This window comes from Lycorma delicatula, chromosome 5 (genome assembly GCF_047948215.1).
Source record: "Lycorma delicatula isolate Av1 chromosome 5, ASM4794821v1, whole genome shotgun sequence".
Classification (NCBI taxonomy): domain Eukaryota; kingdom Metazoa; phylum Arthropoda; class Insecta; order Hemiptera; family Fulgoridae; genus Lycorma; species Lycorma delicatula.
This window is the reverse complement of record NC_134459.1, coordinates 16,815,469-16,832,110: the sequence shown is the minus strand read 5'-3', so window position 1 is coordinate 16,832,110 and position 16,642 is coordinate 16,815,469. Positions and strand designations below refer to the sequence as shown.

Genomic DNA, 16,642 nt, shown 5'->3' with positions numbered 1-16,642 from the left:
CATGTTGGACAACCATACGCCTAGGTGGATAGCAATGGGAAACTACCGCCTTATACTATTCCCCAGCAACACACATGATAGTCCTCAATGTTAAAGAATCCAGAGTTAAATCTTCCCCACAATCGTTTCTTTGGGAGGGGGAAACATCGAGGTCACGTGCAGCTAAAATTAGAATTGAAACTTGGAATGTCTTGATGTTACTTAAAGCAGGAAAGCTACAGAATGCAAAAAGAAAAATGGAAAAGAATAGGTTGGATGTGGTGGGTTTGAGTGAGGTGTGGTGGGAAGGAAGAGGGGAGTTAACAGAGTGTAGGGTACAAAATCTTTTTTTCTGGTGGAGAAAGGAGTGGTGAATATGGAATGGGAATTTTGCTGAGCCCACAGATGAGAGACGATGTAGAAAGAGTAAGATATGTCGATGAAAGAATATTGTTGTTGAGATTCAAGAAATTAGATTATAGAAATTGTTTAAAAAATTCAAAAGCTTATCCAGTTGCAGATGTAGATTCGGATCAAAATCTTGTGTTGGAAGAGTTATGGATGAGGATGAAAAGAGTGAACAAAGGGAAAAGAGTAGAGAGGTACTGAAAGATGGAGACAAAAGAGAAAGGCTAAAGGAGAATTATTTGGTAAATAGAGAGAGAAGGGAAGAGGACACAGACCCAAACACGAAGTGGATATATATGAAGGAGGATCTAATAAATGCCATCAAAGATGCTGGGGGTAAAAAGCAGACTAAGAGGATAAAGAAAGAATGGGTTACAGAGGTGATGCTGGATAAAATGGATGAGAGAAGAAAGTGGAAGAATGTCAGAACAGAAGAGGATAAGAAGATGTACAGGAAACTAAATAATGAATTAAGAAGAGAGTCAGAAAGGGCGCAGCAAACATGGTTGATGGAGCGGTGTGAAGATATTCAGAAATTGGAGAGGGTAGGGAAGTTTGAAGAGATGTATAGAGTAGTTATGGAACTGGCATTTAAAAAAGGAAAAGGTAAAACTAGAATGGAAATAGTGACAGAAGATGGGGAGGTGGTTGATGGGAAGAATGAGGTTCTAGGTAGGTGGGAAACTATATGTGGAAGGATTTTACAAGTAGATAAGAGACCAGAAATCCTAGGAATTGAAGATGAATAGGCAGTGTGTGAGGAAGAGAAAGGTTGTTACATTATGGAGGGAGAGGTAGAAAAGGCCTTAAAGGAAATGAAGAACAGGAAAGCATGTGGAGTCGATGAAGTACTGACTGAGCTATGGAAAGGTTTAGGGGGAAGGGGAATTAGAGATATCACAAGTCTGTGTAATTTGATATATGAGAGTGGTGATTGACCGGAAGATTTCATGACTTCTATTATGGTCCCAATCGAAAAGAAGAGTAATACATTGAAATATGAGGAATATAGACCATTAGCCTTATATCACATGCAGCTAAGATACTACTAAGAGTGTTGAATGGGAGACTTTATGAAAGACTAGAGAGATCAATTGGGGAAGAGCAGTTAATAAGGGATGCAATAGGATTAATAAGAGTGATCAGAGAAAGATATATTGAAAAGCAAAGAGATTTTTATGTAGTCTTCATAGATCTGGAGAAAGCATTTGAAAGGGTGGAATGGGATAAATTGCTGAGAATCTTAAAGGAAAAGGGATTAATAAGAAATCTGTACTTGTCACAGAAGGTAAAAATAAAAATTGGGAATGGTGGAAAGGAATGGGAAAATTGTTATCGGAGGAAAGCAGATTTGGGAGAGGGGTGCAGCAGGAATGTTGCATGTCACCGACTCTGTTCAACTGTTACCTAGAAGCGATAATTGAAAAAAATCTATTATGTTTTTCTCCTTAGGAGACTTGGGTTTATCTTAACATCATATATCTCTACATATATGGCATTTATTGATGTGTGATATTTATTTTTTGCAAGGTGTAAGTTCTTACTGATGTAAATTTTAGTTTACTGTTATAAGTTATTATATATTTATATATATTTTAAATAAAATCTGAATGCCATCACAACTAACTATGATGTATATACATGCAATTTTAACAACTAAATGTTACAAAAGAAAATAACCAAATATATTACTAGATTCTCACAAAATTTATTTTAAAATAATCACAGTAGCTGTTTCAGTACACAGTACTTTCCTCAGATGTTATGAATAGGCAGGCCTCCATGGCGCGAGTAGTAACATCTTGGCCTTTCATTTAGAGGTCCTGGGTTCGAATCCCAGTCAGGCATGTCATTTTCACGCGCTACAAAATTGTCATTTCATCTCATCCTCTTAAGCAGTACCTAAAAACAGGTGTAAGAACAGAATACTGATTGTTTTTTTTTTAAAACTGCTGTTGAGATTTTTTTTTAAAATAAATTTTATGAAAATCTAATAACATATTTGGTTATTTTCCTTTGTTTTGATGCATTTTCATCAAGTACTTATCCATTGATTAAGTAACTAAATAGTTACTTTTGATTATTAAAATAATGTGGTTGCCAAAATATTTGCTGTGAAGATCAAAGAAAATATTTAAAGTGTAATTTGTAGAATTATCAATTCGCAGATTTTTGTATAGTTCTTGAACATTGAATATATAGTATTAGGGTATTTACGCTTAGTTATTGTCAATTTTTATAAAAGAAGAGAATGTGTTTTGACAGGTAATTTACTTATGAAACAGTTGATCCTTTATGCTGGGAACTGTCAAATGCCACTGCTATTGTAGTAACACTATACAAGCAGATTGTGTAATGCTAAATGAACTAGCTCTTAATGACAGCCAGCTATCATTCTTATCACAATAATATTAATGAAAAAATCTGAACGCAAGTTATTTTCAAAAACAAAATTATTGTGCCAGGTTTAATAGAAAAAGTAAGAAGGGCAGTGGGTTTCCATTTTATTTTTCACTGAGCCAAACACACAAGAAACATTAATTAAAAAAAAGGAGAAAGTAACAAAAATCATTAAGAAAAATCTTGATTGAGGTCATCACATTGAGATTTCTATAGATACCTTGTATTAGCATTTTACCACAAGTAGTGTATTAAAAATTATAAAAAACGATTTAATTATGAAAAACCCTTCATTGCATACAGTATTTATCAATTAAGTTTCAAGGGCTGTTCGTTAACTAAAAAATAAAAAAAATGCATATAAAAATAGATCTAAATTATAATCAGTCATAATTTGGTAGTTCTTACTACATTTTCCTGTTTGTAGCTATCACTAATCATTCAAAAACAGAAAGTTCTATTGAAAAAATCATTTCTTAAGAACAACATTTAGTTGTTTTCAGAGGATGTAGAACTATCAGAAATTCATTTCTAAATATTTGGTCAATGTTGGTAAAAGCTATATGAATTGTAAACATTTCTAGAAGTGGGTTGAACAATTCAAAAGGGCCAAAAAAATTGCTGATAATATGAAAAACTACCAATTTAATTTTCAGCTCTATCTCTGAAGTGTCTTGTTAATAAATTATTTAAGAAAACAGGTAAGTTACAGGAAAGAATTTTGAAAATTGTAATTTAAGCAATGATACTATTTACTCAATTATTTAGAACAAATGTCTTGTCTTCCTAGATTAAATCTGTTTTCTGATGAACTATCATCATACACATATGTATGGAACTTAGATAATGATTGAAGGAGATGAATTTTATGGAAAAAATAATGAATCATAATAAGACTTGGATACATTTTTATGAACCACAGTCAAAGCGGCAAAGTACTAAGTGGAAACATACCAGTTTCCTTGTTAGAAAAGAATTCAAGGTCCAACCAACCATTAGCCACTAAAATTGTACTAATAATCTTTTCATATGCTAATGGTTAATATTCTTGGTTTTTTTTTTTAAAGATATCATACTGTCATAAGCCAGTACTATAGCTATATGCTTGAAAATGAAGCAAGGCCTGTAATGCTTAAAAAGATCATAATATACAGAAAAAGGTGTGATTCTTCAGAATAATAATCATTTGTACAATGCACAATCAACACTTAAACCACTAAAAAATTAAGTAGGGAGTTTCTGGTATATTCACCTTACAGTCCAGACTTTTTTTTGACTTCCTCAAGGAGTCATTAAGTCAAGTTTAACAGCAGCAGAGAAGTAAAAATGAATGGACAAAATTTATTTAGACTAAGACAAATTATTATTCTTTATCAGAGGTTATGTTGAAAAATGAATAAGGTTGAATTTACTGAGTAACCAGCACTGAAGAACAACAGCAATCAGTGCTGTAGCTACATCACTGATAACATGTTATCTGTTATGAACAGATAACATGTTATAAAGAATATATAAATTATTTTTATTGTAAAAGAAAAGAAAATTTATGATACAAGACTGTGGGCTTCTCCATAACATAAATACCTATAATTTGGCTTATTTTTTATTTTTTCAGAACTATTTTCTGTGGTTAGTAAAATTTGTTAATCTTTTTTCCATTCCAACATTGTAATAGCTCTATAATTATTATTGTTTTTGGTATGTTACAGTTTGAGTCACCTGTTGTTAATGCTTGGCGATTAGACAAAGGACAGCTAGAATTGGTGGATTTGTTCGGTGGAAAGACACCTGCGTTACCTTACTCACCTCCTGAAGGTGATGATGATAATGAGTATGATGATGATTATGATGATATAATGCCAGATTCTCCAGCTTTGTATGTTGGGATGCATAAAAAGCAGGTAAAAAAATTGTTTGCGAGCTAACAAAAATTAATTTTTTTTTACGTAAAGAATTAATTGCTTTTATTCATCTTGTGCAATTCATTTTAATTTTCTCATTCAAAACTGATGGCCTGACTGAATTATTGCTGTTTTGTCACAAAATAATTCTGGGGGATAATAATCTCCTTACCATAGTAATGTTCTAGGTGTTTCCAGTTACCATTATATTCTTGTGATGATTTATATACCTTCGTGTTGATCTGCTTACAATATTCTTGCTTGTACCTCTCGATGTATGCTTTGCTTTACCTATCCATTTGATGAAACCAATATGTTTCAATTATGATATGAGTTTCTCTTCTATGTGCAACTTTTTATCTTAATTCTTTTCTGATATCTTTATTTTTAAGTCTACTCTTGAACTAGACTTAGGAAATTCAGGACAAATGTCTGTAATTAGCTAAGGCATTTCCCACTAATAATGTATTTTTCTATTTGTGTTATTTATTATAATTTAATAATAAACTTTCGGTTTGCATTTATCATTGCCTGGGTAAATGCCATGACACTTGCTAGTTGAATCATGTATGACATTCATCTTTTTGCGTGTGTATAAAACAAATTTTTCCATGGATTTTTTATTGACAAAATTAGAGCAACTGTTTTAAGTTTTTAAAATTTTTCTTTCCTTTTTTTCATGGATAGTCATATATGCGTATTCTGGTCCACCTGTTAAATTCATAAAATTCATTCTTTCCACTTCTTCCAAGATCTTCTTTCATTCCTTCTTCCCTCTGGTCTTTATTTAGTTGTTTCTAGAGGAATCCTTTCTGGTTGCAATTATCCAATATATTTTTCCTCTTCATTAATTTTAATTATTTAATTTCATTTAATTCTATCACTTAAAGCAAGAATCTGTGATTCTAAATAAAATATCTGTGATTCATTAAGCATCTATTAAAATGGAGAAAACTCCTACTTAGTAAGAATAACTGACAAAAACATTTTTATTTTATACTTCACATCAGGCAGAAAAAGGTCACAAAAGTAAACTTTTTGTAATGTGGTATTCCATTACTCTATTGAATAATTTAGAGATTTTCTTAAAATTAAAGTGGCCTGAAGAAAAAAATAATATGTCAGAACTTTTAATGAACTGGTTTCCTACAGTGATGTTTAAAGTAATTTGAACTCAGCTGTTATTTAATGAAAAATAACTTTGTTTAGAAAAAAACATACCTATACAGTTTGTGAATATCTAATAATTGATATGCCCTTTAATCACACAATTTGGATTGATTCAACAAATGGTGAGAAGAAATAAGAAAAAACGTATTACTCTATATTTGCTTCATGAAACCATATCAATATTATTGCTTTTTTCAGGTCAATTTTTTTGCTAAAATTCATTTTTGATTGTTGTTTTTTGACTATTGCCCAAAGATTTTCAATTGAGTTTAAGTCTGAGGAGTTGCCTGGCCATGGGAGCACTTTAGTGTTTCTTTTTTTTGAAAAATTTTTGAACTATTTTGGCAGTTGAATGGCGTGGTGCCAAAATCTTATTGGAACACTCGGCTGCCTTGTGGAAATTTGTTTTGAAGTTGTATTGTAACTCTTTCCTTCAGAATTTTGATATATCCATCAGTTTTCAATATTTCATCTACTGGAAGTAATGAACATACATTTTTTGTGGTGATGTTTAATTGTTTGTTGGATATGAGCTGGTGATGTATTTTCATTTTATGTTTTTCTAAAACATAGAATCCTTTATCCCTGGATATAAAAATGTGACTCATCAGAAAACATAACATTTTTACAGTTTTCTTTGGTCTAGTTAGCATTTGCTTTGGGCCGCAAGAGCCTTTTTTTGGCTGGTCGACGAACTTTCCATTCAGTTACAAGAAGTCTGTGTATAATAGTTGTCACGTGTAAATCTGTTCCACTGGCAGCTAGTACTCGATTTAAGTTCACAGCAGATAATTTTGGATCAAGTTTACTTTCTTCTCATTAATAACTAACTAACTGATTCTCCAACACAGAGGGGGGGGGGGGTCCTGTGTTGGAGTAGTGTTTCTTTTACGGCCACATATCCTTTCCTTTGAGGATAAAAGGAACCTTTTTCTTTAAATTGTTTTAAAATAGCATTCACTGTCCCTAGTCTAACATCACACTCAGAAGCTATTTCTTGTCATACTGGTATGCTCAGAAAGAGAAGCAATTTTTGAACACTTTCTTGAAGTCCATTTTATTCAAGATACACTGATAAAAAAACATGAAAGTATGATTTTATAATAAAAAATGAAATCAATGTTGACTAAACACTATTTATAAGATGAAAATTGCTAAATAACCAAAGAACAGTAATAACCTCACATTACATAGACAACTTACACAATGGTTGTGGTCAAGAAGTATAGCTACAACAAAAAATTCCCAATTTTTGAATTAATTTGCACACTACTGTAAAATTACTGAATTTAAGCAATGGTAAGTATAGACTTTTATTTATAGCTTAACTGTAACCTATCCAATTAAAATAGTGATTTTGTCCATGAAAATTGTTTATGAGTTGTCTAGAAAATTACTTATGTTTTTGCATTAAAAAGAAAACAACAGTTGTTGGAAAAAATCTTTTACATATAATTTGAAAATATATCCTTAATCCTTTGAAGATCACTTGATTTTTTGTCACGTTCAGTTTTATTCTAAAAAGACCAACTGGCAGTTTTTTTGTCAGTTTCATTTTATGCGAAAAAATGATTTGGCAAAATTTTGTCAGTGTCAAAATGAGTTTGGCACTGATCATGTTTGGTTGTCATGGCAAACATGGTAGTCCACTTATGATAAAGGTTATGTTTATTATTGTTAAAGTAGCATGTGACATTGCAATTAATATTTGGATGGTAAACAAAAGTAATTATTATTTTGAACTTAATGTTTTATGTTTTTATTTTTAGAAAACATTTAATCATTGCATAATATTGTTCATTTGTTATTGTTTTGAGTTGGCTGTGAAATTACAGTTCATTTGATGTGAAAAGGAATGTTTTATTTATTTAGTTTTTGTACAGTACTGTATTTATTGTGTTGTGTAGTATGTAGATGAGCCGAGAACATTGTGTGTTATCATTGTTTTTAGTTGTTTGTGATGTTCAGATTGTAACAACCATACTTATTTCATGTTAGTGTTTCGTTCTCTTTTTTCTGACAGTATTTATTAGCGAGTTACTATAATAGCAAAATGAGCCGGGTATTTTGAACATAGAGTAAAATTGATTGGAAACTTAGGAATTTTCAATCTGATAGTGATATGTGTATTGACAGTTCTAACCTAAATTTTTGATGATACTTATGAAGATCCAACTTATACTCCCTTATTTTTTTGTTTGTTTTACTTCTGGATCTGTAGTCAAGCAATTCATTTTGCAGAGGATGAGATGAATGTTTTGTAGCACGTGTGAGAAAAGCCATGCCTGACTGGGATTCGAACCCAGGACCTCCAGGTGAAAGGCTCAGACGCTACCACTTGTGCCACCGAGACCGGCCCAACTTATACTCCTGACTTATCCGAGACATCATCATTTGGGGATACATTAAGGTCGTTTGTAAACACGAGTGATTCAGATAGTGAAGATGAAGTTACTGAACATTTGACAAAATGCAAGCGACCAATGACTAGACTAGATCTCGTGATAATGACAAATCTAGGGAAGTTTTGAGTGATGATTCTGAACTCTATGATAGTGCAAGTGATGATGACAATTATTTTGAAAATGTGTGGAAGAAACTCTAAGGAAATTTCACATTTCACCATAATTTTAGTTTTGATGAAAGATATGGCCGTAAAAATTATCCTTTAACAGATGCTAAGTTGACAGACTATACCAGTTAACAGTTATACCAGTGATACCAAAGCATCACTGGAGAGATTATCTCCCCTTTTAGTATGCTTAGTTCTTGTTAACTAGTGACAGTTAATGAAATCGTTACCTTTATTATTATTATTCTAAACATGGGTCTCATAAAAAACCAACATTAAAATTTTACTGGTCTACTTCATCTTCTCAGAGCACTCCCTAGTTACGTAAAATGCTTGTTCAAACATGTTTTGAATCAATGCTGACTTTTTTTCATGTTGTTAATAGAGGTTTATCAAAACCCAATGAAATCAGATACGATTCTTGTCAAAAATTTCAACCTGTACTGGACCGTACGAATAATACTTTAAAAAATCTGTACATTCCATATCAGTAGATATCTATTGATGTTAGTCTAATTGGTACTAAGAATCGCTCACAGATGATGCAATACCTACCAAACAAGCACCACCACAGGTGAGGCATCAAGCTCTGGGTGCTGTGCGATTCCATTTTTAAACATTGCATGAGCTTTTTTTATTACAAAGTAAAATAGACTTGCTTTTCATGTAATAAAAAACTTGCTGGTTTTTGTACTTTATTGAACAATTTTTTTTAACATCATTTGCTGTGTGATAACTTTTTTTCTAGTGTTCCCGTAATATATTTTTATATGCAAGGAAAACGTTTTTACTGCAACCATTAAAAGAAACAGAAAACCATTAAATGCTGGTTTAACTCTGGACCCCAACAGTTAAAGCAGCATATTCCAGTCGGCAGCAAAATTTACTACACAAAAAATAGTGTTGGCATGGCATAAAAACAAAAAATGTCACAGAAACTGTCCTGATATTATCCACTAATACAAAACTTGAGGATGAAGTAGTTAAATCCAGAAGACATGGAAGGGAAACCATAAATGAAAAACCTTGCACTGCGTTAGGAGTACAACAAATATATGGATAGAATAAATCAGTTTGATATATTGATGTACTGCTACCTGGATGAGCATAGGACTGTCAAATATTGGAAAAAAGTAACTTTTAATGTGTTAGCAAGAATATTGTTAAATGCATTTGTTTTATACTAGGAAATTTGTGTCAAAGAAAATTTAAAATTGATCAAGATTCAAGATTGGTCAAGATTCCAGTTTATTGTATCCATAATTGAGGAAGTGGCAACATGTTGGTTTCAAGAACAGTGCTTTTATGCAGAGTCTAATGTTAGTTGTACTTGGGCCTATTGGAGGTGATGGTGGTAACCGTGGAGAGTTTTATTAAAACAATAAGATTACTGGGAAAACAAGGAAAAACCTGTACTGTTTATTACACTAAAGATAAAAGAAGAAGATCCAGGAGAGTTGTGCATAATATGTGGTATGTGGTGAAAGCTGTCATGGATAATGTCATTACAAGAATGTGTGCAAATAGTAAATTAGAAAAGGTGTAAAAAGTGCACATAAAAACATTGCCTTTTCCTAAAACTGTGTAATTATAAACTGTTATTTTAACATTACTGTTGCTTTTATGAAAGGTTCTGCTAAATTGATGTAAATAGTTAATTTCATTGTGCATATTATTCAAAAGTAGCATAAGCTTCTAGTAAAGTTCATAAAAAACTTCATTTCACAAATTTGACTAAAATTTACCAATTTCTTGCCAAAAATCATGAAATTTCAGTTTTAACACAGAACAGTTCTAAAAATCATGATTCCCATGGTAAAATTATTTCTTGATTTTAAGTTAAGCGACTTGAAACCCATTTTTTTGATTTTATTTATTTCTGTTTTTATTTACTTTAATCTGTAGAAAAGTTTTTGAATAAGATATGGCCACAAAAATATTTCTAGTTGATGGTGCATTGGTGTTCCTATAATTTAGAAAAAAAACTGCTAAAAATAAAGTTTTTTAGCACAAGCTAACAAATAGATATCATTAAGCACTGTACACTTCTTTATAGCAACAATAATATAAGCATGTGATTTTTTTTTAATCATCTCCAAAAAAGGTTTGATCCTTAAAGGGTTAAATACTTTTCTACATGTTGCTAAATGAATTGAGATCCCTGTCATGTCTGTGGATAAGTTTTTGTATTCCTTAATTGAAAATTTTGCCACCTGATTTTTCCAGCCACTCAGTGGCACCTTCTTCTTTGGGCTCCTTGTCATCATCAAGGCACTTAATTTCTAGCCAGTTTTTCATGGGCAGGAATAAATGGTTCAGTGCCAGATTTTGGCTGTACATGGAATGATTGAAAAGTCAAAGCAGATGCCATGCGATGCAATTTGTGTTCAAAAAGAAGTTTTAGAATCCATCGTGTGTAAAACTTGTGGTAATCCATCCTTTTCATCACAACTTCATGCAAAAGGCTACATGAATTTTCAGAAACTGAATTGAAAGCTTTGTATTGGTAAAGTGCAAAGTAGCAAGAATTTTTTCATCAACTATAGTAGTTCATCAGACAGAATACTAGGCTGACCACATCGTTTCCCATCATGAAGATTTGAGCAGTCATTTTTAACATGATACACCACTTCCTCATTGTATCTTCACTCAGTACATCTTTCTCATAAACATACAATAGTCCCTGATAAATCTCAGTGGGCTTGTAGTTTTATGGCAAAAGGAATCTAATTACTCATCTCACTTCACAACTAGTGGGAGTTTCTATAATGGCACACATTTTAAATAGTTGTAAAAAATCAGTGAGGTATGTCAGTCTGTCAATTAGTGCAGCTCAATGCATACCGAGTCAAGCTAATGACCACCAAGATGGCACTGCTAGCTATCCTTACTTCTTTGTGAATAACAATGAAATGTAACTTACTCTCCTTTTATTGCAAGTAACTTGATATGCATCTCATATGAACCAAACAGTTGATGTCATTAAACAAAAATTGAGTCATTTTTGCTATTAATTTAAAATACTATATAGTGCTGCTGTCTTTTTAATAAAACCAGTATATACTTTTAAATAGTTTTAAACTCATTGGATAAATGTGTTTGTAATACAAAACAAAATAATAAAGGAAGATTTTATTGTAGATAATTTTAGAAGTTTTATTATTTTTTACATTAATTATTCAGAATTTTAGTGCCAAGAATAAGCGATAACTTGTATTTTTTGCAGCTGATCTGTAACGTTTAGATTTTATGAAGTCTTACTGATATATCACAGTAACAGTTATGAAAGCATACCCAGCTGTAGTAATTATTTCTTTGTTTTGCTGGTTTGTATTGAAAAAGGTACTATGTCTTTTGAAATGCTGTACCTCTTAATTTTTTTCATATTTATTTACCAAGATCTAAGCAGATAATATGTGTTAGAATTAAGAAAAAATGCCTGTAACATTAATGATTGTGGAACTACAAAAATTATCAAGTAATATTACTTATGATGATATCATTAGATATAGTGCTGGTTTATGGTATGGGACCCATACCATTTGTAAAGCCAAATTACCTTGTTTAGTTTACTTTTTTATCATTCGAGTCTATTTGTGTACATACTGTATAAAAATTTATGATCAAATTATTACTTCTGATTCTAACCTATGTTTATGTAATTTTCTGAACCAATTTATGTGACCATACAGTATGTAGTTATGGTTCCAGCTATGCTGTACTTAATAAAATCTATAATTGCAAATAAAAATTTTAAATAATACATTAAAGAATGTTTAGATTTTCAAATAATTTTTTATAAAATATTCATAATTTTCAAATATTTTTTTAAACAAAAGTTGGGTATTAAAGTAAATTGTTTTGAATAAAAAAAATTCTAATGCTGTAAGTGGTATGCTACAAGTGGTAAAGAGTGATACATGTAAAAAACTCAATTGCTAAATGTGATGCAAACAAATATTGCAGAGTTTAAATTAATTTAAATACAAAATGGTTATCTTAATAAATAAAATACAGATATTTAAAATTTGGTAAAAATTGCCTGAAATTCAAAGAGATTAAACTAAACTACAAATAGTTCTATGAGATTCATAAAAAAAGTTTGGGATTCCTTTCATTCTGTATTCATTGATGTATGAATACAGAAAAATATTATTCTGATTAATTAATGAAAACATGATATAATTCATTGATTAAACAAAATTAATCTTTTTAAAATCAATTATTAACTGAAAGCTGTATTTTTGGGTTTTTTTATCTTCATTAGGAAGTTGGTATTGGATCATATGGAAAGATTTTAAGATCATTACATGAAATTGTCATGAATAAAGTTTATAATGCATTTTTATCATGGAGTTTGGATTAAGTATTGTTCCTTCATCCTCTAGGATAGAACCTCTTGCCTGCCTCTGCATTGTGTTCAGAAAAAAAAGTTTAAAAAAAAATGTTTATGTACCAAAATTATCTTATACGCATTATGTGCACACATGCATGCGAGCAACACATGTGAACGAACAAATGAACACACACACACACAGAGAAAGAGAGGGAGAGAGAGAGAGAGAGAGAGAGAGACTTGTGTGAAATTTGTGTTAAGGGACAAATGTAATTTTAATTTAAATGTTAATTATTTAATTTTATTTTAAAATGTTAATGTGTTATTTTATTTTTAGTTATACATACAAGAAAGTGTAACAATGCAGACTTTACTTCATAAAGTTGCCACTCAGTATAAACACCATCTAATAGGCCCTGATAAAGCATTTCCTCGGATACCATGGCAACCAGTTTCTGCTAGTGCACTTGTATTAGGTGGTGTTGGTAAGAAAAAGTCTGAATTAAAGAAAGTTCTTCAAATTACTGATGAGTCATCTTCATCATCATCATCATCATCTTCATCAACTTCACTGTCATCTAGTAATGATTTGGCTGTAACAGCTACGTCTGTATTGTATGGCTCTGAATACATTAATGGTAATTGCAATTGTGCATGTTTTTTTACACATAATAATTATGCATTTTAGTGTTTCTTTCAACTAATAACATTGTAATTGATGTCCTTTGGAAGATTGAAAGGTGTTAGCATTCATGAATTCATCATTGGAATTTTGGATTGTCATCTAAGATCAGTACACACTGTTATTAAGGTCATATAATTTCTTGTTTTGGTGTCAAAGAATTGTCTAGTCTGTAAGACTAAAAATGAAATCTGTAAAAGTAAAAAGTGTATGATAGTTACATGCTTTTCTATGTAGGGGTGTTTATTGTTGTTTACTTGTTTAAATTGTAGGTACATACATGTTAGGCAGTGTGTGCTTACAGATTCATAAAGTACTTCATCATATACCATTGCTTATCTACATTTATATGTTCATCCACTTAGTGAATGATTTCATTATACACAGAAACTTCATAGGCCTCAACGAAAAGTGGTGCAAGTATTTATAGTTTGAATTTATAAATAAATTTAAATTTTAACTTTCAGCTATTTTTTTATTCTTTAAAGTATTTTTAAAAGATTAAACAAATCATTTTAAAATTACATGAATTATTAGTTCAAAAATATCTTAGAGCTGATTATATAAATTAGCCTGTTCATCAGTTAGGTTAACTGTTCACCAATAAAGTTAACTATCAGTTAAGTTATTAACTACTAAAATAAATTTTAAAATAGAAATGTAAAAAAAAACCCATTTAAAAAAATAATAAATTTGAAACTAGTTGACCCATTTTGATTTCAAAATAAGCATTAGTAGATTCAGAGGAATTACTACTATTAAAAAGTATTAACTACTTCAGATAATTGAAAGAAAAATTACTATAATAATTTGTAATTAAACTAGCTGCCTGGCCGGCCCAGGTGGCTTTTTTCAAAATCTGAAGGATGGTATTTTTTTTCATAAAGCCTTATTTTTATTTTTTTGATAGTAGCACCATGATATGATGAAAATCTGTTGTAATTGTTAGAAATTATTAATAATTTTAAAGTTGTTAATTGTTCATGTTATTTTCAGGCAATGGTTATTACTTATACACTGCAGATGCTGTGGAAAATTCAAAAACTGGCCTTTGTCATCCTAGTAAGGATAAAAATATTACAATTAATGGCACTGTTGATGATGATAATAACATTCTTGATGGTGATAATAAATTTCATGATTTTGATGATGAAGAAGAAGATGATACACCTGTACAAGTTATCATTGTATCATTGTGGTATTGGTGGTAAGCACCTACTTTGTGGATTATATTGATTTGTTTAAAATAATAGCGAAGTAATAAATTGCTTATTAACCATTTAAGACTTATTAATTACTGCCAGTAAATTATTATTTTTGTAACACTTTGTCTGGAGTAATTATGGTAATTGGTAATTACCATAGAATGATTCATTACTTTCTATGTGGACTTGAACATTTTTATTTATGATTATTTATTCATTAGTTTCATTTTTTGAAGTCCAGATTCCTAAGGAAATCACAGAGTAATTGACTTGAGTGTTATTTTCTACCCTTCCTAGTATTTTCACTCTGACATTCATAGTTGATGCATTTTTAGTACCTTGCATTTTGGAGGTACTTCTAGCACTGAATCTGCCTGAGCTAAGATCATCGAATACAATTTCCTGAAACTAATCCTTCTAATTCTGTATTTTAATAATTTTATTACCAAATAAAATGTGATTGTAATGTCACATATGTAGTACAAAGAGGGAGAAGATTTAAAACAAGATTCAATGAACTGTTGCCACATACATGCTGAGCTTAATATTGGTGAGTGAGATGGATGTCAGCAAGAGTTCTATATACCTACATGCCTGCACAAGCACCACTCCCTACTAAGGCAGCTAAACATGTAACACATCCAACCGCAGCAGCATGGCCCCCACCGTGCTCTGACTATCTATATAAGTATGGTGTCAGTACTGCTACAGCTAATTTGTTATGGACCTCTACCAGGAACAGAAGAAGAAGAAGGAAGATGTTCCCTGGCTGGCCCAATATGGGATCTCCTGATAGTTGCCAACATTCCTGTCAGAGTTGCAGGCCTGCCTGCTCCACTACACCGTGGCATTGGGCCACCACTGTCGCAGTTTAGTGGGGACCCAACTACTGCTGAGGGGAAGCTTGGTCCAATTCTAACAGATGAGCTGCAACTCCTCGACTGCAGCCAAGCCAACATTGCCGGAAACGAGCTTCCAGTTAAATTTAAATTAGGGGCTACATCTGTATTATGTTAGGGAACAATTCAGCAATAATATCCAATGTCTGGTTTTTTCTTCTCTGTGCATATATGTCTATATCTTGTCTGGCTGTGCATCTATGTTCTCATATGTTTCGCCAATTATGCCATTTATGTGCGTTTTAATATTGTATTTATTTTGATTTTATTTAGCATAACTCATAAGTGTTTTAGATCTGTTGAGTTTTTAAGGTAAATTTTAATTATTAATTATGTACTATTGTAATTTTGTGTTCAGGTGCTGATAACGACACCTTGTTGTATGCCCAGAAAAAAAAAGCAGCTTCCGGACCCAACAGCCCTTCTCAGAACTACCTCTCAAAATACACAAATGGCCCTTTTCAGTACCACCATTCCAAAAACCTCAACAGCCTTTCTCAGAGCTACGATAAGGTTGCAAGGTGCCATCTTAGTCGAAGCCATTCAGTGACAGAACATAAGATTGTGTAAATATGAGAAAGAAGATTCAAATTATGCAACATATTTGATAAAAAAGGGCATATTCCCAATGAAATGATAAAATCCATGAAAATATTACATTATGTAGAAAAAATAAACATTTAAGTATTGTAAAAAAATTGGAAATATTTAAACCAAAATTAAAAGGATAGGGCACAGCAATATGTGTGAAAAGTTGGAGAGAAGCAGCAAAAGGTAGACAAGATTGAATGCGAATCATGGAGGTGGCCAAAGCTATAGGCCAGGTTACATATATTCATAATTATTGAACAAATAAACACTCAATCCAATGTAATGTTTCAAAACCTGAAATTATTGAAATAAAGAAACAAAAGAATTAGTTTCAAGAAATTGTGTAACTTTTAGGGAACAAAGCAGAAGAGATCATGACAGTAGAAAGTGGGAGGAGCTTAATATTAGTATTTATTTATTTGATGATCCCAACTCGGAAAGACTCAATGCTAAAAGTAGTTTTGAGAATCAAGGTACTCCCTGGTACATGTCAGCTACG

The 16,642-nt window shown here is 31.4% G+C and overlaps 1 protein-coding gene across 3 annotated transcripts in view; it reads left to right on the top strand.

Annotated features, from left to right (window-relative positions):
- PEK (pancreatic eIF-2alpha kinase) overlaps positions 1 to 16,642 on the top strand; it is a 112,347-nt gene that overhangs the window by 35,894 nt on the left and 59,811 nt on the right. For all 3 annotated transcript variants that reach the window (XM_075365695.1, XM_075365694.1, XM_075365696.1), the window contains exons 6-8: positions 4,497 to 4,688; positions 13,104 to 13,404; positions 14,445 to 14,655. In XM_075365695.1, coding sequence (XP_075221810.1) covers positions 4,497 to 4,688; positions 13,104 to 13,404; positions 14,445 to 14,655 — 704 coding nt within the window. The remainder of the gene's footprint in view (positions 1 to 4,496; positions 4,689 to 13,103; positions 13,405 to 14,444; positions 14,656 to 16,642) is intronic.